The following is a 24,199-nucleotide window of genomic DNA, read 5'->3' as shown; positions in this document are numbered from 1 at the left end:
CCCCCCCATACTCACTCTCGCCCCCCTCACACTCACTGTCCCCCTCACCCACCTCCCTCTCATGTTCACACTCACTCCCCTCTCATGCTCACTCACCCCCTCACACTCTCACTCATTCCCCCACACTCACTCTCACCCCCCCACACTCACTCTCACCCTCTCACACTCACTCTCACTCATCCCCACTCTCATGCTCACTCTGACTCATGCCCACACTCACTCTTACTCATGCCCACATTCTCAACTCACTCATGCCCACTCTCTCACACTCACTCGTCCTTGCCCACTCTTATTCTCTGACACACTCTTACTCTCGTGTACTCACCACACACACTCACACACCCACTCATGCTGACACACACTCATGCTCAGCCATTGTCTCACTCTCACACCTACACACTCATTCTCATGCTCACGCTTTTTCTCACACACTTGCTTTCACAAACTCGTACCTTTTTTTTTTTTTTTTTTTTTTTTTGAGGCAGGGTATTGTTCTGTCACCCAGGCTGGAGTGCAGTGGCGCAGTCACAGCTCATTGCAGCCTCCACCTCCTGGGCTCAGGTGATCCTCCTGCTTCAGCCTCCTGAGTAGCTGGGACTACAAGCATGTGCCACCACACCTGGCTAATTTTTTGGGGGGGTGGTTTGTAGAGATGGGGTCTTGCTATGTTGCTTGACTGGTCTAGTACTCCTGGGCTCAAGTGATCTGCCCGCCTTGGCCTCCCACAGTACTGGGATTATTGGCATGAGCCACCGTGCCCAGCCCACTCACACACTCTTACTGTCACTCACGCTGGCTCTTACTCCTGCACATTCTCACTCATTCACACATCCACACACACAATTCACTCTCACAATGCTCACTCTCGCTCATGCTCACACTCACACACTTCCCACCCTCACACACACCCACTCACAGAATCACTGGTTTTCATCGAACCCCTGCAGTGCAGGGCTGATGTCTCTAAAGAACCTTGGAAAGTAGTTCATCTATAACATGAGAAAAATCATTTCTGTCGAAAAATAGCTACCACTTTGGTGGGGGGACTATCTCAAACCTTTAGTGTGCATCATCTCATTTATTCCTCAGAGTAAACTTTCTGTAACTACTATCATCCCCGCTCCCAAGTAGGAAAACCGAGGCTCAGAGATACTGGGCAGCGCGCCTCAAGTCTGGGGCCTAGAAGTGGAATCCAAGCAGAACCAACGCTGGGGCTCCAGATCATTTCCATCACCCCAAGCTCTTGGTGCCCCTGCGCCATGCTGTCTCTCCTCAGTCTAAGCCTGCTGCCTTCTCCCTGGTCCAGACAGTCAAGTTCAGGGTTCTGTCCCCAAGCCCACTCTTCCTCAAGCTCACCTTCCCTGATTCCTTCAGCTGCTCCTCTCCCTGTGTTTCCTCTCCAGCCCAGGGGATAGAACGAGGCCCCCCCTAAACTATGAATACTCGGGGTCTTGCATTAACAAGAAATTAACTAAGGGTGATGGTGGAGGAGAGAGCTTTGCCTTTCAAGTGGTCACTTGAATGGGCTTGTGGCCTCAGCCACCAGCAGTTATTCCCACATCCCCAGAACAAGGCTTCTTAGTCATGAACGAGCTCCAGAGAGCCATAGACCTGAAATGACGTATGGCATATTGTGTGGTGCAAACCTGCGACTCCCTGAGCTGAAGGTCCTTCACCTCCCTCCAGTTCTCAAAGGGGCCAGTAATCCAAAAGAGGTGAAAACCACTGCCTTCTGGGGCTCCCCAGTCCTGGGACCAGGGGCCTCCCAGGGCTGCCCAAACTCATCACACCCCAGGCAGAACAACCCCTCACTTCTCACCCCCTCAGAGCTCAACTTCCAGCCCCTTCCTCAGGGAGGACTGCAACCTACTCATGAACCAGAACCATTTCTTCTGAGACCCAAATCAGGTAGGTCCTGCGATCCAGTAGAGAATGTAGGGACAGCACCTGTGAGAAAGAAACTCACCTTGGGTTGAGTTTGGATATTACGGTATTGCAGTCCCAGGAGTGACTTGATGCTGTTGCAGGAGAACGGGGCAGGACATGAAATCCAGCTGCTGAGAGTCATCTCGGTCACACTGCAGCAGTGGCACTTCTTCCCTAGTTCCTGAGGCCTGGGCCAGCCATCTTCATGAGGCTCAGAGTCTCTTCCCTCAACTGGAAACATCTGAGTGCTCCCCAAACACAGAGGAGTCTCACCTGCTTGAGGTCCTCCTTGCCGCAGATGACCCATCCTCCTCCCGTCCCAAGAACCTTGTGGCAGGTGCCATGAGACATACCCAGAGATCAGAACCGAGACCCTGATCCACTGTCCACCAGCCCTCCCTTTCCTCCTCTCTCCAGGGGTGGCCACATACACCGACAAGTTGTTCAAGTTCCGCAATAACCGGTGGGAAGACATTCTGAGTGATGAGGTCAACGTGGCCCGTGGGGTGGCCAGCCTCTTTGCCGGACGTTCTGTGGCCTGTGTGGACAGAAAGGTGAGTGCAGGGGTGCATGGGGGACCTGGGGAGAAGCCATGTGAGAGCCAGGAGAGGAGCCACTGTGTAGACATCCCCTGACAGAGTGGCAGCTCCCACAGTGTCTTGGATAGATTGGGTGCTAAATACCAACAACTAAGACTTGCAGAATGCATTGTTTTGTACCTTTCACATCCTGTCTCCCATGCAGCCCTCCCAGAAACCAGTGAGGAAGCCAGCCAAGGGATCATTGTGTCCTCAGGACACTTGTGGGGATGGAAGCCTAGCTTGGAGCAGTGACTTGCATGGGAGCCCAAAGCAGTTGAGTGGTGTGGCTAGGACATTCCACCTCTTCTAGCTGTAAATCCTGCCTGCATTCATTCACTCAACGAACATTTACTAAGTGCCTCCTGTGTGCCAGGCACTGAGCTGTGGGGCCCTTCGTAAATATTTACGGAGTAAATGAAGGCCCAATGGAGGGGTTCCTAGGTAGGTGAGGGGAGGGTTGCCTCAATATACAAGTACTTTAGTTCATCAATAGCTCCTCCAACGTTTTCATGCCCTGTAAGTGCACCCTACACAGAGGTGCCCCACCCAAACTGGACGGGGAGGAAAGATGGAGTGGGAAGGGGCATGAGCCGCTGCAGCCATCTGCCCAAGGAGGGGGCAGCCACCCACCCAGGCTTGGGTCCCAGCAGGCCTCGCCAGAGCCAGCAGCTTGCTGCAAAGGTGATTTATCCCTCCTGTCACCTGCTCCCCTGCCGCCCACCTCCTTGGCTTTGTAAACAGTCATCACTAAATCAGGGGCCCAGCTGCTGCCCGGCTGCCACAGGAGAGTCTATGGCCCCCATTCTGGGGGCGGGGGCAAGAGGCTTGGCTCACTTTGGAATTGAGATGGCACTGAGGGGATTGGGGATTCAGTGTGAATCTTTACAGCAGGGGCCTCCAGGCCTTGGGAGAAGGCAGGTGCCAGGTATAAATATTTATTTCTTAACAAGCTGGTGCTGGGAAGAGAAGCCAAGCTGGGCTGTGAAGCCACATTTAGCCTGACCTGAATCTGTGCCACCTGGACTCCTGCCTGGAGGGAGGGGATGGGGAGGCAGCTCTGTGAACAGCCCCAGAGTGTGGGGTGGAGCTGGGGGGTGCCAGACTTGGTCACGGTTAGGGGCCTCTTCCCAGCCTCCTCCTGGTTTCCCATCTCACCCGTTCAGGACCAAGGCTTTTGATACTCAGCTAACGTGGGCAACTTCTCAGAGAACTGGAGGGAGAGGCATGCAGGTTAATCACAAAGAGATGCACTCTGTCCTAACAAGGTCATCTGCACACCCACGCATTTAACCACAGGACAAAGACACTATGTGAAATGCAAAAAAAAAAAAAAAAAAAAGGCCTGGCATGGCAGCACAGGAGGCAGGAGTCCAGAAGCTTGCTCACACCCTGCTCAGCCCCTGACTTCAGTCTCCCAGGCCTCAGAGAACTAGAAAGAAGCCCTACAGTCAATCTGCCAGCAGAGGAGGGTTGCTCTCTGAGTCCAGCCACCGCCTCGGCCATCCCTGGGGCCTGAGGACTGCCAGGGGAGGAATGGAGAGAGGCCAAGGGCAGCCTGGAAGTTGAGAGAGGGTAATGCAGCACAGTGCAGGAAAACACAAGAGCAAGGACAACAGTAACAGCCAACACCTCTTACACTAGGGACATGCCATGCCTTGTGCTGCACGCTTTACCTCCCTCGTCCTACTGAGTCCTCATAAGACACCAACAAGGTAGATGCCATCACTATCCCATTTGACAGATATGGAAACTCGGGCTTTGAGAAATTAGGCAACTTGACCTTGATCACACATGAAGCAACAGGCAAAGCCAGGAATTGAACCTTGCCTGCCTGAAAATGAAGATGCCTTTTAACCCTCAGCCGCCCTGCCCCTGGGTGAAATGATAGCAGACACAAGTTTCTAACTTTATTACAGCACTCACCCTAGTCATCCTTCCTTAGCCCCATAGCCCCTACCTGGGGCAGGCCTTTTAATCTAGCTACCTGGTCAGTGGTTCTCAGTGTAGCCTCTGGGCCAGCGGCAGCAGCATTGCTAGAAATGCACATTCTCAGGCCCTGCCCCACTCCACCCTCCAGACAGACTGAATCAGAAACTCCAGGGGTGGGGCCAGCAATCTGGGGTTCAGCTAGCCCTTCAGGTGACTCTGATGCATGCTCAAGTATGAGATCTTTTGCTCCATAAATGCCTCAGCCCCGCCCCCACTCCGCCACGTGCTGTTCTCTCCCCTTCCACCCCTCACTCGTTCTCTGCTCCAAACCCAGAACATCCGCTTGTCCTTTCTCGCCAGCTGCCTCATCACTCACCCACCTTTCTGGATCCAGCTCAAAACTGATCTCTTACAAGAACGTCCTCTGATCAATAATGATTATGCCTCATGTTTATATAGCATTTTTATCTTTTCAAAGACTTTTCACATATGTTGTCTCATTTAATCTTCTCAACAACCCTGCCAGGAAGCAGGGGGAATATGATCCCCATTTAACATCTGAGGAGATGCAGCCTGGAGGCAGCCAGGGATTTACCCAAGGACAACGAGCAGTTAGAGGCAGGCCCTAGACTAGGACCCGGGCTAATGGCCCTGGATCAGGGTTCTCAAAGTGTGGTTCCCAGACCAGCAGTGTCAGCATCATCTGGGAACTTGTTAGAAATGCAGATTCTCATGGCTCACCCCAGACCTGTTGGTCAGAAACTCAGGGGATGGGGCCAGATGTTAAAAAAAAAAAAAAAAAAAATCTGTGTTTTAACGAGCCCCCCAGGTGATTCTGATGTAGGCTAAAGTGTGGGAACCACTGCATTGGCCCCAAAGCTGCAGAAACATCTTCCTTCCCTTGGAATCATCTCACCCTCCCAGAATTACCGTGGTCAAGTTCACATGTGATTTTCTGCAGTCTTCTACAACCGTAACACATCTGTGTTTGTCAGTTTATCCCCCTGATAAATCAAAGTAAGGAACTAGGCATAACTGAATTTTGTAAATATCCTAATTTCTGGCAGAGTGAATTTCAGTCCACTGAACTTATTGCTCATTTGTTGATGAGACTGCTGCCAGCTGGTAGGGTTGGGAACGGTTTGTGATGGTGCACTTTCCTCTTTGGCCCCTTCATTCACTCTTCATCCAGTCATTCTGCACAGCCTCGGATGGCTGAGAACTTCTCAAAGTTCTCCCCTAATCAAGAAACCTTGTTAGGCCAGGTGTGGTGGCTCAAACCCTTAACCAGCACTTTGGGCATCCAAATCAGGAGGATAGATTGAGACATCAGGAGTTCAAGACCAGCCTGAACAACATAGGGAGACTCTGTCTCTACAACAAACAAACAAAAAAAAAATTAGCTGGGTGTGGTGGTGCATACCTACAGTCCCAGCTACTTGTGAGGCTGGAGTGGGAGGATCGCTTGAGCCTAGTCGAGGCTGCAGCGAGCCTGAGTGACAAAGGGAGACCCTGTCAAAAAAAAAAAAAAAAATAGGCTATACTGTAAAGCAGTGCACCTCAAACTCAGTTTTGCACAGGAATCACATGGCAGTCTTGCTACAATGCAGATTCTGATTCAGCAGGTCTTACAGGGGGCGGGGGGGTTTGCTGAGGGTCTACACTTCAAACATGATCCCAGAGGTCACCAGTGCCACTGGTATAGGGACCACTTTGAGTAGCAAGATTTGTAAAGCACAGATTTCTAGGTAGCAGCATAAAGACTCAGATAACCAAAAGAGAAGGAGCAGAGCAATCTGTAGGGAACAAATTTACCACCTTCTCCAGCTTCACCCCTTGACACTCTCTGCCTTGCATTTTATATTCCAGCAACATTGAACTAACTGCTGTAGTTTCTCTACATACATCCTTCTCTTTCTCATCTCTACTTGGAAGGTTCTTTTCCCTCCAATTCACCTGACTGAGACTCCTTTAAGGAAAGCTTTTCGGAACTTCCCATGGTTAGGTGCCCTTCCCCTGGGTTAGGAGCTCCTCTTCTGGGCCCCCAGGAAATCCTGTCCATGCTCTCTGCCATATGCTTGTATCATTGTTGATATATCTGTGTCACCCAGGAGACTCTAACAGGAAACTCTAAGCTCCCTCCTTGGCCTCACCCACCAGTTAGACAGACTTGTGTGGCTCTTCATCAGCTTCCTCAAAGAAAATGATCCCTTCAAAGATTGGCCAAGCACGGTGGTTTACGCCTGTAATTCCAGCACTTTGGGAGGCCCAGGGGGGTGGTTCACTTGAGGTCAGGAGTTCAAGATCAGCCTCACCAATATGGTGAAACCCCATCTCTACTAAAAAATACAAAAATTAGCCAGGAGTGATGGTGCGCGCCTGTAATCCCAGCTACTTGGGAGGCTGAAGCAGGACAATCGCTTGAACCTGGGAGGTGGAGGCCGCAGTGAGCCAAGATCACACCACTGCACTCCAGCTGGGGCAACGGAGGGAGACCCAAACAAACAAACAAAAAAAACACACACACACCAAAAAACCCACAAAGATATAAAGTTGCTGACCAGTTCGGTGGAACAAGAATTGTGCTCATGGTGCCAATGGATGAGAAATTGAAGCAAGGAAAGGGAACCACCAGTCTTGTTGCCGTGAGCTCAACAGTTTCTCTTAGGTCCTTTTAGGTTTATGGCTTGTCTTTCAAACTAGACTATAAGCAACCTACAGTCAGAGATTTTGTCTTAAGTACATTTATAACACAGCACTTGGCACATAGCTGGAGCTTAAGAAATATTTACTGTCTAATTAATTGGAGGAAAGTGATGAAAAGGATGAGAGAAAAGCCAGAAAACTGATTTAGAAAGTGTGTGGATCTCTTGGGAAGAAGTCATCTGTTGAAGAAATAGCACCATTATAACAACAGGCAGAAGAGAAGAGTCTTTCATCAGCGGTGTTTTGGACTAGTGAAGAGAATGACTCTTGCACAGAGGAGCTGGTGCCCAAGGCTGCTCCTGGATGCAAAGGGAAAAGCGAATCTTCGAGACAGTGTTATAAAGACGGAAGTGATATAATCTTTCTTCCTGGTAATACGGGGGAAATAAGGGAATGGAAGAGGAAAGTAGGACCCCTGCAAATCTGTGCCTCTTGGGCTACCAAAACAGGGGAATGAAGAAGTGCGGGGTGGGAACAGGGGGAGGGAGATGGCTCAGGAATTTGCTTGTCATCTTGGCTGGAGTGAGCTTGAATGGGAGAGAGAGAGACTGAGAATAATGGGAATTGGTAGATCAATCAATCAGCAAATATTTATTGAGCAGCTACCCTGGCTGGCAGCTGGAGAGAGCTCAGCTGGAGGGAGGCACATTAGAAAATTGTCTATAAAAAGGTGGTTGTGGGGGAGAGGGAGGGATGTGTTCTTCTGGAACAGGATGGAAGGAGAAGCAGCCTGCTTTGTTGTACGACTCCCGGGAGTGTCATTCACACGGCAGCCTTTGTGAAAAGCCCCTCTGGAAGTGCGCCATGCACGGCCTGCAAGGCCATTCGCAACAGACCTGGGGAGAAGAACCCAACCCTGTGAAAGAGCTACGGTCCTACCTGGGGTGGGGCGGGGGCGGTTTCTGGGATGAGCCAAGGTGGGCCTGCTCACCGCTTCCTTCCCTTCTTCCTCAGGGCTCTGGACGCTACTCTATCTACATTGCCAATTATGCCTACGGTAATGTGGGCCCTGATGCCCTCATTGAAATGGACCCTGAGGCCAGTGACCTCTCCCAGGGCATTCTGGCTCTCAGAGATGTGGCTGCTGAGGCTGGGGTCAGCAAATATACAGGTACGCAGAGTGACGTGGGAGGCGGTGTGCTGGAGGGGCTGGGGCTGGGGTCCAGGGCCCTGCAAGGCTGAGTCTAATTCATCAGAGACCACAAGGAAAGGGTGGCCTTATGTCCCTGGGGAGGGGAAAGGCTCTATGCCATCCTGCCACCCACAGAAGGCCTCTCTCTCCCACACTGCCTCTCCAAGCGTTGGTGAGATGTCTGGCAGGTATGAGTTTCAGGGCACCCAAGAGGGGACATCTGGCTTGCTGGAAAATGGATGTGAGAACCACATCATCACAACATCGTTCTCTCCCTGGAACATCTTGCCCCACTCCCTCTGGTAACCTCAGTGATGGGTGAGCAGGTTCTGTAGGAGAAAACTGACAAATCACAAAAGCCAAGATTTAAAGCATTCTTTATTGCCAAATCGCAGATGAAATTATTTACTTACACATAAGCAACCAGGAATTGAGTGCTAAATCCCTAGGCTTCAGCTGGGTCCCGTCTCGGATAACTGAGCTCAAAGAATTGTGTTCTTGTTCCAAAACCTCTCCAGCACTTTTTTTTGAAGGCACGCTCCCCCCTCATCTTTCTGGATGGGGGACCTATTGTCAGAGTCTCTGACAGGGAGATCTTTCTAGGCAAGGCTGTTTTTCTAATTCCAGCACGGCTGCTGACTAAACTCTGATAATCTGCCAATAGACTGCTGATGGCAGAGCAATCCAGTTCCTGTTTTGGGTGCCAAAAATCAGGAAGCCAGAGCTGTACACAACAACTTGTCATGTGAACTTAAGCCACACTCACACCTGACCTGTACTTGGGACAGAGAGATCCTCTTGTTGGTCAGCCTTCCCGACATATCCATCCCAAAGTGTGCAGCAGAGGCTTCCAAAGTGGCAGCCTTCCTCAGTCTGAATCCTGGGGCTGGAAGGATGGTTGAGGGGTCCTTTGGGGCACCCCCCTGCCTCCAGACACCTGGGTGGTGGCATCATCTCAAAGTCCTGCCCAGAAAGGGTTGTCACTGCCTCTCCTGAGTTTACGATGCCTTTCTCTAACCACCTTTCACCCTGGTGAAAGGGGGAGATTAATGTTGACCTGTCTGACAAAGTTTCTGGGAACAAATGACTAGACAATAAAATAGTTAGCACAGCTCAAGCCCCATCTAAGTGCCTGAGAGCTCCGCGCGTGAAGGTACCATGGAAAGGCTGTGTCAGTAATAAACCATGTTTCCCCCGGAAAAGAAATAAACATTCAGGCGCTTCAGCCTAGATTTGTACAGTCAATTTTTCTGAATAGTTCCCAGTTCTGTGCACTGGGCTGGCTTGGCAATTAAGTGCCTTGATCTTGCAAGGGAAGGGGGTGCACTGGGGGAATGAAGCACTTGAAAATGACGAGGTGGAAGGGAGGTAAAGACTGGGAGAGCAGGCTAGATGCAGAATAAAAGAATTTGGAGGTTGCGGCTGAGTTTCAGCACGAAGGGGGCATTGTTCACGCTGACTGGGCTGGCACAGAACCGAGGAGGGGGAAGGAGGAGACCCAGAGGGGGCAGCTGAGGAGCACAGTGGGGATGGAAGCACCAGCCAACTGTGCCGGCTGGGCTAGAAGGACAGGCGGTTCAAGGAAGAAGCAGCAGCTTCGGTGCGGAGGGAGGCTGGGGCAGCTGGCGTGCCCAGAGGACACGTTCGAGCAGCTCTGCAGACTTCCAAAAGCCATCTGGCTGACAAGAACCTATTTGGCCCACCATGTTACTATTCTGTTGGCCCGCCTTCTCCAGCCCACCCTTTCCCTGCCCGCCAAGCCCCCCAACACTACCCTGCAGCCCCCCTTGTCACTCAGCTAATGACACATGGACATCTGGCTGGAAAACCATCCCAGAGTTCCCCCCACCCCCGAGCCCCAGGAATGGACCCCAAATGTAAGGGCCGCCATGCTGAGCCCAGCCTGATGGCTGAGGCTCTGGGCGCGTGGCCAGCGCTCAGCACCACTCCAGTGCCAGGGGTCCAGAGAAGCTGGGAGGGAAGCAGGCGGAAGGGGCAGGTCACGTCCAGATGTGCACTCAGGGAGCTGGGAGGTCCCTGGAGCCAATACACACAGCACCTGCCTGCTAGACAGCTGTACGACCTGGGAGAACCTCCCATTTTACAAAGAACAGAGCGAGATCCAGGGAGAAGGGACTCGCCCAAGGTCACACACAGTAGAGAGCTGGCACTTAGAGTCCATCTCCTCCTGATGCCTAAACTGCCACAGCCCGCTGACCTTTCCGATGACCTCCAGCTTGAGAATCCTGCCATCCTGCAAGACGGAAGGGGCTGTGAGGGGAGGCCCACACCCACTGGGAAGACAGCCTCAGGCTGGCACCCGGACTTGAGGCAGCCCCACCCAGGTGGTTGTGGCTGAAGCAGCTGCCTGGCTGAGTGTTCAGGCAGCGGGGGAGGTCCAGCCACCCCGGAGCGGGCCGGGCAAAGGTGCTACCCAGGCACCGGCCCTCGGCCCTGCGGGAGGGGGAGGGGAGGCCTCCTCTCTAGACATTATCCATTCCCGTGGCTGCAGCTGCACTGCTGGGTCACAGTGCCATCTAGTGGCCAGTGTGCCGGCTCTCGGGGGACTCGAGGGCCCCGGGAGGGTGGCCGAGCGAGAGATTGGGAAAGAGACTGGGGCAGCAGGAAGACCACTCTCCCATCCCCTGGTCCCCAACTTCCCCAGCTGCTTGAGGCCTCTTGAAGCCAGGACAGTGCCGGTAGCTGCCCTGCCTGGGAATCCTGGAAATTGGGTTCTGGCCATGGCCAAGGCCCTGGCATGGAACCAGATGGAACCAGAGGAGGGAAAGGTGGAAGGCAAGGGTCCTGCACTGCCTCTACGGTCCAGGCCCCAGTGACCTTGGGCATGCCCCTCAGCTTCTCTGAGGGCATTGAGCTAGCAGGTGAGGGGACGGGGTTTGGAGCCAGGCCACAGGTACAGGTTCAGCCTACCCTGTGCATTACAGCCTAGGCAGTAGTGGGCACACTATTCTCCCAGCCTCAATTTTCTCGCCTTCAAAATGGGACTGTTGTGAGAAAGAAAGGAGGTGCACATGGGACATGGCTGGCACATGGCTTGGCACACGGATGGTGCCTACGGAGTATAGCAAATACCAATACCTCCTGCTCTGAGGCTCTGCCAGAGCGATGCCAGGGCCCTCTGCTGGGCATCTCCTGGGTACAGGGAGCACTGTGCAAGGCACAGGGGGGTGCACAAGAGAAGCAGGCCCAGCCCCTGCCTGGGAAACATTCTCTGTGTGTCCCCCCAAACCTCCAGTCCTGGGCATGGCCAGTGGGATCTTCATCCCCATCCCCCCTGGAGTTCATCTCTCTGCTCTCCTTCCCACCTGCCCGGCCTCCCGCAGGCCTTGCCTCCTCCCCAGGAACTCTGCATTTTGGCCTCACCCTTTGAGGCAGCATCTGTCCAGGCTGCAAGGTGGTGATTAAAGAAGCCTTAAAAGAAATTCAGAAAGAAAATGAAGGTGGATTTATGATGTCGGGTGGGGAGTTTTGCTGTTGGCTGGGAGCGGTGTGGAACAAAGCGGAGGGCAGACCTGATTTATAGGAAGTCATTATTGAAGGAGACGGAGATGCCTAAAGCCCAGCTGAGGCCTTCTGGCAGATCCTCACCAGCGAGCTCAACCAGGGGCCACAGAGTGGGGGCCAAGGGGCCTCCTAGCTTCCCAGGCGGGCGCTGGCCTTTCATCGGGAGTGAAGCCGGATCTGACAGCCAAGGACCAGGCAGGGCTGGAGTGACAGGCTCCCAAGCCAGGGCCCGGGACCCCCAGAGAGTGCAGCATGGGCCTGCTAGGGGTACTCAAAGCCCAGGACACACAGAGACCATTTTCCAGGGGTGTCAGATGCATTTGATGAGTATCAGGGGGAACATTGTGCTTCTTTTAAAACAAACACACATATGTTACAGAATTGAAATGTAATTTTTGTGTGCATTTTTCTCAGCTAACACAGGAGATTTTAAAGAAATGTCAAGCCTGTGGCTAGCCACTCCAGGTTATACCCCCGGGCTACACCCCCAGGCTTTGTCACTGCAAATCCCTCCTCTGTCGAGAGGAAACAAATGATGGGGCCTGTCCTGCTGCCCCACCCCTTGCCTTAACATTCTGCAGACACAGGGCAGGAAGGATGAGGGTGGGTGTGTCCTTGTCTAATGCCCACCACACAGAATAGTCAAGTCCTGCCCAGCTTCTGAAGGCTCCCAGAAGGCTTGGGAGTGGCAACACCAGCACCTACATAGTTACCTTGTCTTATAATTTTTCAGGAAATTTAGGATGAGAGACCCTGTTACCATCCCGTACTTGATCCTCACACCCCATTCTGCAGCATGTGCACACACACACACACACACGCACACACTCTGCCCATTCCTGCACCACGTTTCCAGCATCTCTGCCCTACTCATTTACAATATCTTGGATGCTCTTGGCAGCCTGCAAATCATGGCATCCACCAGAAACATGTTTCTGTTAAGGTTCTATTCAGCAGATGGCCAAGTTCCCTGGCTGAGGGGGCTCACCTCAGAGTCTCCGCTGATGCAGAGGGTGCAGGGCTAGATGGGCACAGGGATCGGCCCCCAACACGCTTATCCTGTGTCCACCCTGGAGGATTCATTCATTGCAAAGTAAGCTAGTAGCAGTCTTGGAGATCTTCTCAATTCCCACCCACTTTACAGGAAGGAAACTGAGGCCTGGAGAGCATGCTTCCCGTGATCCTGCAGGAGGGGAGGCGCAGAGGCCAGGCAGGAACCAACAGGCTTTACCTTAGCACCGTGAATCCGTGTGCTGCCTCATCCCTGGGTCCTCAGACCCACAGCTTGGAGAAGTTCAGCGGCATGCACACACCCCCTCCTCACCACCTTTCCCTGTCTCACCCCCCAGTCCCTGAGGGCTGGCCCGGATGCAGTCTGAGAGATGGATTGCCTGCACCTGACTTGTACTTTGGTCTGCATTGCCAGCGTGCCAGGGCTCAGAGGCAGAAGGATGGTTCTTGAGGACAACCAAGGCTGCCCTATCAGGGTTGGGCTCAATGAACAGATCATCAGAGTGCCAGAATGTGGCTGGAGGAAATGGAGACCTCAAAGGGGCATTTTTCCCTCTAACCCCACCCCCTACCCAGCCTGGCAGGCAGAGTGAGCAGAAGCCTTCAGCAGGGATGGGCAGGGAGGAGCACTCACACCCCAACAGCCGAACAAGGAGGCCTTTGAAGCTTGAAAGTGCTGGGAAAAATAAAGGGATATTATTCACCCAGCAGGTGGTAAATAGTCCCAGCTAATGACTATGTGGCACCTGACATTTTCCAAGGCATCTTCCAAAGACCAGCTCACTTAATATTTATGACAACCCCGAGAAGGAGCCATTATTATTACCACTCTTATGTTCTAGCTGAGAAAACAGAAGCCCAGGAAGGTTCAGTAATGAGCCCAAGGTCACACAGCTCAAATTTGGACTTTCTGACCCCCGGTCCTCTAGTGTCTCCCACCACCAGTGCTGCCTCTCCAGCCCCAAGAGAATGCGCTGGCCTCAAATTATAAAAGAATTAATTGATGCAAGGTGGAGTTAATTCCCTGTTAGAACATCATTCTCCAAAGCTAAATAAAGATGTTCCTAACAGCCCCCTGGGTGACCGAATTTGGTGTGTGCTAAACCTTAAAAGATGGAGGAGAGGGAGGGTGTGACAAAGGAGAGAGGAGAGGAGAGGAAAGTCCTGGTAGAAGACATTTACTGAATAATTGGCCTTTGACATTGGCCTGGTAGGGAATAGGCATGGCAGCCTACATAATGATGGGTGGATTCTATTGGTTTGAAGATTTGCTTGTCGACCTGGGAGTCATCTCCCTGTGGCATCAGTGAGGGGTGCAGGTACCTGGCTGCCCCACCTCAGCCCCCAGTTGGGCCTCCATCGTTAAAGCTGCTGGGACTGGCGCCCAGGAGGCCAGCTTCCTGACTGTCGACTCACCTGCTCCCCAACTATGCAGCCAACTTGCCGAAAAGGAGGTGTGGGTAACATCTCTGTTATGGTCCGGTTGCCATGGCAATAAATTGTGGCTAATTAGTAGTGTGGTTACCATGGCAATTTTCTAGTAATTACAGGTTACAAATGGTACAAGGCTTCAACCCAACCCAATTAGTTAATTAGAAAGATTTAGAAATTTGTCCAAAAGGGAAATAACCTGCTTTGTAGAAAATGAAGGGAATGTGTCACAGCTTGGGAGCCAGAGGCAGAGAGGAAATTGGAGGATGTGGAAGCGGAGGAAGAAGGATGAAGCTGTGTGGAGGCAAGTCCCTGAGTCCCACCTGGAATTTCCAGGGGCCCGGGCAGGGCCAAGAGATTCTCACAGAAGCTGGTAAGACCAGGGCAGGGACAGCTGCCAGCAACCACTTAGTGGCACCTCTTTTAATGGACAGAGGTGGTGCCCAGGTTGTGACCCCACATCCTTTCCTGCTAGCTTTAGGACAGGCCTCTGGCAGCCACCCATGCCACTCCATAGCTCCCATCATAAAGAGTGCATGCTGTGTCTTGGAGGACATTCCAGAGGAGCAATGTGAATTCAGTGGCTTCATTTTCATGTGGCTTGGGCTCTCTTTGGCAGCTAATGAGATTATCTGGGAGGAATCTGGGAGGCATCCAGCCCAGAATGTGTTAACTATGAGTGCAATAAGAGTGGCAGTGCCATCGCCCCACCCCATCTCCCTGGCCCCAAATGCCAGCTCTGATGGGCAGGCTCCATTTGCATAGGCGAAAAAGGCCCCATGATTTCCCCTGGGGGCATCTCTCAGAGGATGGGAGGCACCTAGAGACCAAGAGAACCCCTGTCTCAAATTAGCATGGTCACTTTGGGGAAACCTTTGCCCCATCCAGAGGCGGGTGGGGGTGAGGGAGGCCTGGCCTTTCTTTACATAGGTCTGCTTGAGCTTTATTTTTTTAAAAATCAAGTTCTTCTGGAGTGCTCTGATAACTCTTTTTATTATAGTAAACAACCTTTTAGAGCAGTATTTTCAAACTTTAATGCGCACATAAACCACCCAGGGGTCTTGTTAGAATGCAGGTTCTGATTCCATTGGGGGCCTGAGATTCTGCAATTCTAGCAAGCTCCCAGGTGACACTCCTGCAACTGCTTCTCAGACCTGGCTCTGAGCAGCAAGCTGCTGCAGCGTCCACAGAGCCCTTCATACAGCTCATCGTACAACATGAGGTTTTGAAATAATGTAGACACTGTGGAATGGCCAAATCGAGCTAATCAACATATGCATTACCTCACATACTTTTTTAATGTGGTGGCAACCCTTAAAATCTACTCTCTTAGCAAGTTCAAGTATATAGTGCATTCTTATTAACTAAAGTCACCATGTTGTACAATGGATCCCTTGAACTTATTCCTCCCGTTAAACTGAAATGTTGTATCCTTTGACCAACATTTCCCCAACACCCCTACCCCTAGCCCCTAGTAAACACTATTCTACTCTCTTTCTATGAGTTCAACTTTTTTAGATTCCACGTATAAGTGAGATCATGTGGTATTTGCTTCTCTGTGCCTGGCTTATTTCACTTAGCATAATGTCCTCCAGGTTCATCCACGTTGTCACAAATTACAGGATTTTCTCCTTTAAAGCTGAGTAATACTATTACGTATATATATCACGTTTTCTTTTTCATTCATCCATTGATGGACACTTCATATCTTCATTCCGTATCTTGGCTATTGTGAATAATGCTGCAGTGAACCTCGGAGTGCAGATATCTCTTCAACACACTGATTTCATTTCCTTAGGATATATATACCCAGTAGTGGGATTGCTGGATCATATGGTAGTTCTATTTTTAATTTTTAAGGAGCCTTATACTGTTTTTTATAATGTCTGTACTCATTTACATTCCCACCAACAGTATATACAAGGGTACCCTTTTCTCTACACCCTTGCCAACACATGTCATCTTTCATCTTTTTGATAATGGTCATTCTGACAGGTGTATCTTACCTCATTTGGTCCTCTCAAAACCCCAAAGTAGAAAAGGCAGGTCGGACTCTCCCCCATTTTACAAATGAGGAAACTGAGGCTCAAGGGTAACGTAAATTTCGCAGGGCCACAGAGCTTGTTAGAAGCCAGGCTGGGGCTAGAATCCATGTCTTGATCCTGGTCAAGCCATTTTCTGCACAGTATTTCCAGTGTTTGGGGGCGTGGCTCAGGGAAGGCTTTCTCAGGGCAGATTTGTGTTCCTGGGAGCTGCAGGTGGGGCCTGGCAAGCAGAGAGCCTTCATTTGAAACCCACTGGGTGGGGGTGGTTTGTTCAGGACGTATTAAGGTTAGACTTCTTGACATGGATAGCTCAAATTTGATCTTAGAGACTTCAAAGCCCAATGTGGAGCTGGCTTGATTTCTTTCCTTTTTAAAAAACATATATACTTTATTGGATTTCTTCCTTTCAAACTACAGAAGCAGTTCTTGTTGCAACAAGTCAAACACTACAAAGACATTCAAAGAAAAAAGGCCAACTATCGTTTCTCTTTCCCTCCCCAAATGCTACCCCATCAAGGAAGGTAGCCAGTGTTCACAGCTTGGGGTGTGGCCTTTCCCGCTTTTCTCCAAACTGAATAAGCCTGCACAAACATGTGTATCCAGAACTAGCGTGTATTTTCCTATTTTAAAAAATAAAAGCAAGATCACACAATACCATTACTTGGTGAACTGCTGATTCTTTCAACCATATATCACAGGCACTCCTCCAAGTCAATCCATATGGATCTATGCAGTCTTTTTACTGCAGAATGGTTTGTCATATGGATGCTCCGTAATCCATTCAACTTCACTATCAATGGACGTAATTGTTTAATGTCAAACAAGGCAAAGTAAGCATCCTCGTACCTACAGCTGGGACCTGTTCCTACAGGTTCTTTTTTTTTTTTTTTTTTTTTTTTTTTTTTGAGACGGAGTCTGGCTCTGTCGCCCAGGCTGGAGTGCAGTGGCCGGATTTCAGCTCACTGCAAGCTCCGCCTCCCGGGTTTACGCCATTCTCCTGCCTCAGCCTCCCGAGTAGCTGGGAGTACAGGCGCCCGCCACCTCGCCCGGCTAATTTTTTTTTTTTTTTGTATTTTAGTAGAGACGGGGTTTCACCGTGTTAGCCAGGATGGTCTCAATCTCCTGACCTCGTGATCCGCCCGTCTCGGCCTCCCAAAGTGCTGGGATTACAGGCTTGAGCCACCGTGCCCGGCCTCCTACAGGTTCTTAAAGCTAGGACATACCCAGTGGTCTGGACCAGCATACGTATGACTCAAAGCGGGAGTCAGGAGGCTGTCGGGGGATCTGTGACTTGACTAAAATGGCATGCTTAGAGCTGGGTTTAGGATTATTGTGGGTTTAGGATTTAAGATGATTGTTCAGCCACTTCTCTTAGAAGGGGAAGGCAGGCGCTGACCTCTGTGTGGGGTCCCCATGTCCTGTCGAGCTCCTTCCTTCCCTCTTCATCAGTGTTGTCACCTTCCACGCAGGTTCATGGAGACCGTGAGCCCAGATTTAGGCTCAGGAAAGCACGGGAAGGAGAATTCCCTCCGGGATCCTCTGAAGAGCCTCCGGTGCAGTTCCCCCCAGGCCTCAGAGGCAGCCCTGTCCTCCAGGTGGGCCTGGGGCTTTGCTTCTGCCGCTCACTGTGGGTTAATGTCTTTTCCTAGGGGGCCGAGGCGTCAGCGTGGGCCCCATCCTCAGCAGCAGTGCCTCAGATATCTTCTGCGACAACGAGAATGGGCCTAATTTCCTTTTCCACAACCGGGGCGATGGCACCTTTGTGGACGCTGCGGCCAGTGCGGGTAAGTGGAGGCAGCCATGCCCTGTGTGCCCTGACCCCTCACCCCAGAACCACAGAGGACTCCAGACTTCCCTGCCCCCTCCAGCATGGTCTCTTCTGGCTGCAGCGAGAGCAGGACAAGTCATCGTCTGCACCACACAAGAGAAACGCTGCTTGTCACTTCCTATTCCCTAGCTCCCATGGCTTCAGCCACAGGGAGTGTTTGCTGCTGGGGAAAGGGGTCTGAAACTCCTGCCCATTGTCCTGCCCAATATCTGAGATTGCCCACGACCCTCCAAGTCCTGCTTGTGTCTCTCAGCATCAACCTATCCTCCAAGCTGCCTCTCCCCACCTTGCCCCCCTCCCACATTTATCTTCAACATTCAGTTCAATACAGTGAGCATTCATGGAGCCCCTGCTAAGCATCAGGTTGGCGCTGGGAACCAGGGATACCCACTTGAATCAGGCTAAGACCACCCCACACACAGAAAAGGCATTGACATTCTAGAAACAGAAATAGACAAAAATATCCTCCTCTAATAAGAAGCAGGATAAAAGCCACACAAAATAGTGCCCCAGGCCCCCAGCTCTGCTTCTCTTCCTTCCTCTGCACTCATCCCCCACCCACCTCAGGGCCTTTGCACCTGTCATGGCCTCTGCGTGGACTGCCCTCCCCCTTCTCTACCTGCAGAATGTCTGTTTAGCCTTCATCGTTCACCTCAAATATCACCTCTGCAGAGATTTTCCTGACTCCCCTGTGCCACCTAGCAGAGACTGGCCCTTCCTCCTCCTGCTGCCCCTGGCATGCACACCTCACTCAGGCTCCACATTGCCATCATGGTCTGTCTATGAGCTTTACAAGGACCGGGTCACGGTTCTATTCATTCTTGACACAAGGCTTGGCATCCAGTGCCCACCCAGTAAATTCTGCTGAATGGCAAAGTGGACACCCTGCAAGTTTTCGGATGTATGATTACATCCCACGTGCCCCGACCATTTCCCCCCACCTTGCCAATGAATGGGAGGTTTGATTTCACCTCCTTCTTGGAGGCATGGGGAAGAGTTCCGGCCTACAGGAGTGGTGAGTGGGATCTAGACACGTAGATCAAGGGTCCTGCAAGCTCTGGCTCTTGCCGGCAGTTCACATCACATCCCTGCATGTGTGCCAGTCCGTTCTCTTGGATTCTTGGACTTACGAGTACCTACCACCCCAGCTTTCTGCCCAGGAGCTCCATTGTGGGGACCTACTGGCCCAGAACACACACCCACCCCCAGCTTTTTGCCATTCAGCCCCCAATCTTGCCTTACGTCTTGTCCTTCTCTGGCAAGGCTGAAGTTGGGCTCCCCTGGCCTGTCCTCCCACCTGGCTCACCCCTCCTAGTGCTATCCTTTGGCAGCAAATTTTCTCATTGCTGAAAAATCATAAAGCAAAGGGGAGGGGATAGTGGAGAAAATCTAGAGGATTTGATAAGGTGTTAAAGAGATGGAAGCAGAGGTGAGCGAACAAGTTGGAGTGGGAGAAGGTATCAGGCGGGAGGAGAGAGGAAAGGTGCTAGGCCCGTAATTGAAAGTCAGAATGATTGCAGGGGTTTAACAAGACATGTCAAGAGGGCATTCATCACCCAAACAGATGCTGCTGTGAAATGCAGCCTGGCACCTATTATTCCCGTGAAAGGGAACCAGCTCCTTGTCAAGGTGCCTCATAGATAGGAGAGAAATGGGCCAATGCAGAAGGCCACCGATATTTGGGCCAGGGAGTTTGGCAGAGAATTAATGGAGTGTTAATCCTAGAGATTGGAGGCTGCCCCTAGTCTCTGCAAACCCTCTTTCTCAAGCCCAGGTCTCACTGCCTCTTCTCCCTACTCCTCCCCCCAACTCCTTCCCTCCCCCAGGGGGACACTCAGCCTCCAGGGTTCTCAGGGGGCCCCACCCTGCCTTCTGGCAAGAGCTCCCTGTGTCCTGGGGTCTCTGATCCCCACAGCCTATTACATTGTCCTGTGGCCTGCCATCCCAGAGAGCCTGACGACCCACAGCTATTTGTCCTCTGAGAGTCAACGTGGGTGGGTGCTTAGAGTCGCATTCACCTTTGTCTCTCAGCTATGCGCTGGCCAGTGGGCCGCTAGGAGGTCAGGCCATCGCTCTGGGCAAAGCCACCCTCTGTCCTCCCCCAGGACCCACTCAGTGGATGGTATAGGCAAGTGGCATTGGGCACAGAGGCTTCACTTTCCAGATCTCGCCAGGCATGCTGTGGGCTTCTCTGTCGTGGCTGTAGTATTTCCTCTGCTGTCACCCACGTCCCGGGTTTGCCTTCTGTCATGTTATTTATGTCTGTGCACTCATTCAGCAAGTATTTACTGAAAACTACCAGGCAACCACAGGCCCTGAGATAGACGTGGCGTGTACCCAAGTGAACTGAGAAGAGAGTCCTGACCTCATGGAATGTCAGGGCTAGTGGGAAAACCAGACCCTAACAAGTCAGCCACAAAGGAACATAACTGCACATTGTGATCAGCATGTTGGAGGAGAAGACTAGAAGGCTGTCAGGGAGACTGACAGGGTGGGCAAGATGAGCTGTCTCAGATGGGTGGTCAGGGAAGGCTTCCTACAGGAGGTGACATTGTGGCTGAGAGCAGAATAATCAGGAGCTGGGTAACCTAGAGCTAGAGGGAGAGCATCCCAGGTAGAGTGACCAGCTTGAGAAAAGGCCCAGGAGCTGGAAAGGTGGGGAGAGTGGGACCAGATCAAGACCAGATAAGGTGGACAGGACCATGGTCAGGCAGAGCCCTGTGCTCCCCAGGCAGGAATTGGAAGAATTAGAACTTTGCCCAAGAGGATTGGAGGGCGTGATCAGCTTAAGCAAAAGAGTGGCATGATCAGCTTAATGTCTTCCAGTGGCAGTGTTAGGGGAAGCTGGGAAGAGCCTTTATTCCTCCAGAATTTCCCCCAGTCTCCCTCCCCCAACTCATGCCGCCCCCAAACAAGGTAAAAATAATATGCATGCTGGGCAAACACAGCTTGAACACAAGTCTCAGGTCTTCTTTTGAACCACATGACTGTCCCACCTCCTGCCCCTATAGAGAGCTAGAGAGCTTCTGAGACTGCAGCTGTGTCCCGTATCTCCTCCCGGGAATAAGGTGAGAGTCACCCTCCCTAGTTGCTTGTCACAGAGCTAGAGCAGGGCGTTTGTGGAGTGTACAGGGGATGCCGCCCTGAGAGTTCCTGCCTCTCCTCCCCAGGTGTGGACGACCCCCACCAGCACGGGCGAGGTGTCGCCCTGGCTGACTTCAACCGTGATGGCAAAGTGGACATCGTCTATGGCAACTGGAATGGCCCCCACCGCCTCTATCTGCAGATGAGTGCCCATGGGAAGGTCCGCTTTCGGGTAAGAAGGGGCCTCACTCCTGGAGTTCAAGACCAGCCTAGCCAACATGGCCAAAGCCTGTCTCTACTAAGAACACAAAAAATTAGCCAGATGTGGTGGTGCATGCCTATAATCCCAGCTACTCCAATAGCTGAGGCACAAGAATCTTGAGCCCAGGAGGTGGAGGTTGCAGTGAGCTGAGATCCTGCTACTGTACTCAGTCACCAGGCTGAGGCTGGCATGAGCAGGGCTCAGGGCTCTCAGGGCCCAGGGTGGGGGTGGTGTGACAAGGAAGGTTACACCAGGGGATGAGGGACTACAGCTGGGCTGCTGTAGGAGCTCTGGAGCCAAGAGTAGGAAGAGCCAGGTCAGCAGAGGGAGGCAGGAGAGCAGCCTCCGAGGGGGGCTGGAGCCCTGGGAGGTGGGCTGCACTATCTGGATCCAGGCCACTTTTCCCGGTGGCTCCTGGAATGGATCCAGAAGCTAGAGCAGGGTGAGTGTTTGTGAAGTGTGCAGGGAATACAGGATGGCGTCCCCTGCACACTCCACAAAAGCCCAGCCTCAGCTTTTCAGACCTTTCCAGACTGACGTTCAGACCAAGGGCAAAGTGGTGGAGAGAATGGAAGATTGAAGCCACGGAGTTCCCAACAGCTGCCCCTAAAGACAAACAGCAGATGGCAGGCAAGGTGGCCTCCGAGCCCCTCTGTGCCCCTCCCTGAGCTGTTGATAGAACAATGCCAAGAATTCTTCAAAAGGGCTGTTAGTGACAGTGATGGAGGTGCCACCAGCATGAAGCGCATGGCTTTGGGACTTTCTCAGGGAGGACAACAGAGGGCGTGGGCTGGTTGAAGCTGATCTCAGGGAGCCAGGACTGATCTCAGGGAGCCAGGACTGCTCTGCAGGTACCTAGGTCCGCCAGAAACCCCTGAGGAAACGGGAAAGTTCCAGGATTTCCCTGAGGCTTGATGATCCCAGGGAAGTCCCCAGGGACCTCATTTCTGTGTGACCAAGAAGAGGCCACCCCTACCAAGTCCCTTCCCTGTAGGCAGCCACCTTGGGAGGCCCAGGCCCAGCCACTCCCTCCCTGCTAAGGCTTGAGACCCAGGCTCTGTGAGTTGGGGGGAGGCATGTCCTGAACCCAGGGCGGCTGTTGCTGGATTTTGGACGATTTCCATCTTTATTCCGCTCTTATTCTCACCCAGCTTCTCAACAGGGGTGATCTTGCTGCCCTCCCTCCAGGACATTCAACAATGTCTCGGGACATTTGGGTTTGTCACAGCTGGGGAAGGGAGTGCTCCTGGCATCTAGTATGCAGAGCCCAGGGATAGGGCTGAACACCCTGCAGTGCATAGAGCAGCCCCACAGCAAATAGTTATCCAGCCCCAAACGCCAGTGCACTGAGGGCGAGGAATCTGTTAACTCGGCCGATGGCCCCTCCCCAGAGCTCTCAGGAGCAATAATAATAATTAAATAAAATATGATAAATAAATGTCCCATTTATCAAGTGTCTTCCATGTGTCAGGAACTGTGCTAAGCTTAACATATATTATCTCGGAAGCGCAGGCATCGAATAGGGCAACCCCAAGGGGGCTATGGGAGGTTTCCATTTTTATAGAATCAATAGAATCATAATGGCTAGAGATCCTGAGATCTTTTTGCTCCCTGGCTCCTCAGGCCCAGCTCAACCCACCCTGACCAGCTGGCCAGGCTTATTCAACCTCATTACTGCTCTGATGGAGACAGCCTCCTTCCCTGGCCTCCCCAGAGCAGACAGCTCGACTGCTGACCCAGCCTGCTCATCCCTGTGGCCGCCAAAAAGGGCCTGCAGCAGAAGGCCGATAGCAGATCTAAGCCTGGGGTAGAGGAGACTCCCAGAGACACCACTTGTACCTTTCTCAGCCCTCTCCATGTGGGTCTTGGGGCTTGGACAGGACCCCAAAGTCTTTAAGGGAAAAACCCACCTACGATGAGAATATTACACTCAGAAATAGAAGGTTGCCCTTCCCACCTCTCCTTCTGTTTCAGAGGCAAAAACACACCTGGGACCCTTAGCCTGGTCCCCCAAGACCCTCCTAGCACTTTGGAGTTCCAGCTGGGCTATCCCGGGCCTGGGGTCTGTCCATTAGTCCTGGACAGGTGTAGCTGATACCACTGGACAGATGTAGCTGATACCACAACCCCCTCAAAGCAAATGTCTCAAAAAATAAAAATAAGAAGGCTCCCAAGAAACAACATAAGGTAGTAGAAGCAGCCAAATCCACAGCTACAGGTAACCTCTTTCACCTTCCCTGAGGTGGGTGGCAGGTAAGGCAGGACAGGCTGCCGGCGATCTGTCTCATGCCCACTCGGTGCCAGGCATTTTACATGCAATCCTCACAACCCAGGCAGCTATTATTATTCCCACGTTACTGATGGGGAAGGTGAGATCTGAGGGGGTTAGTAACTTGCCTAAGATCACACAGCTAGTCAGTGGTGGAGCCTGGATTTAGATGCACAGAGATTTTCAGGCCCACCCAGCTTCTGACTCAGCGCGGAGGAGGAAGGATGCCTAGGAGAAAGGGCACAGCATCCGGAATCAGAAGCCCTGGCCTCCCCACTCAGTAGCTGTGACATCGCAGTTCCCCTCCTTCTCCAGGACTCAATTACCTCACCCATCAAATGGGAACGCTAATGTCCGTACTGCCTCGAGGGATGGACAGGAGGCATGGACAGGTGTGATCCAGACTAGGGAACGGCTAAGCGCTTCACTGGTGTCTATCACGACTGTTATTCTTCCCTCCTTCTTCTGGT

At 52.1% G+C, this 24,199-nt stretch overlaps 1 protein-coding gene across 1 annotated transcript in view; it reads left to right on the top strand.

The window, feature by feature from the left end:
- Nucleotides 1–24,199, top strand: part of CRTAC1 (cartilage acidic protein 1) — a 150,176-nt gene that overhangs the window by 104,671 nt on the left and 21,306 nt on the right. Inside the window, exons 4-7 of the mRNA XM_025397505.1 lie at nucleotides 2,344–2,480; nucleotides 8,097–8,253; nucleotides 17,936–18,070; nucleotides 21,285–21,430. Coding sequence (XP_025253290.1) covers nucleotides 2,344–2,480; nucleotides 8,097–8,253; nucleotides 17,936–18,070; nucleotides 21,285–21,430 — 575 coding nt within the window. The remainder of the gene's footprint in view (nucleotides 1–2,343; nucleotides 2,481–8,096; nucleotides 8,254–17,935; nucleotides 18,071–21,284; nucleotides 21,431–24,199) is intronic.

This window comes from Theropithecus gelada, chromosome 9 (genome assembly GCF_003255815.1).
Source record: "Theropithecus gelada isolate Dixy chromosome 9, Tgel_1.0, whole genome shotgun sequence".
NCBI lineage: Eukaryota > Metazoa > Chordata > Mammalia > Primates > Cercopithecidae > Theropithecus > Theropithecus gelada.
The sequence above is the reverse complement of the archived record's forward strand: the minus strand, read 5'-3'. Positions and strand labels throughout refer to the sequence as shown.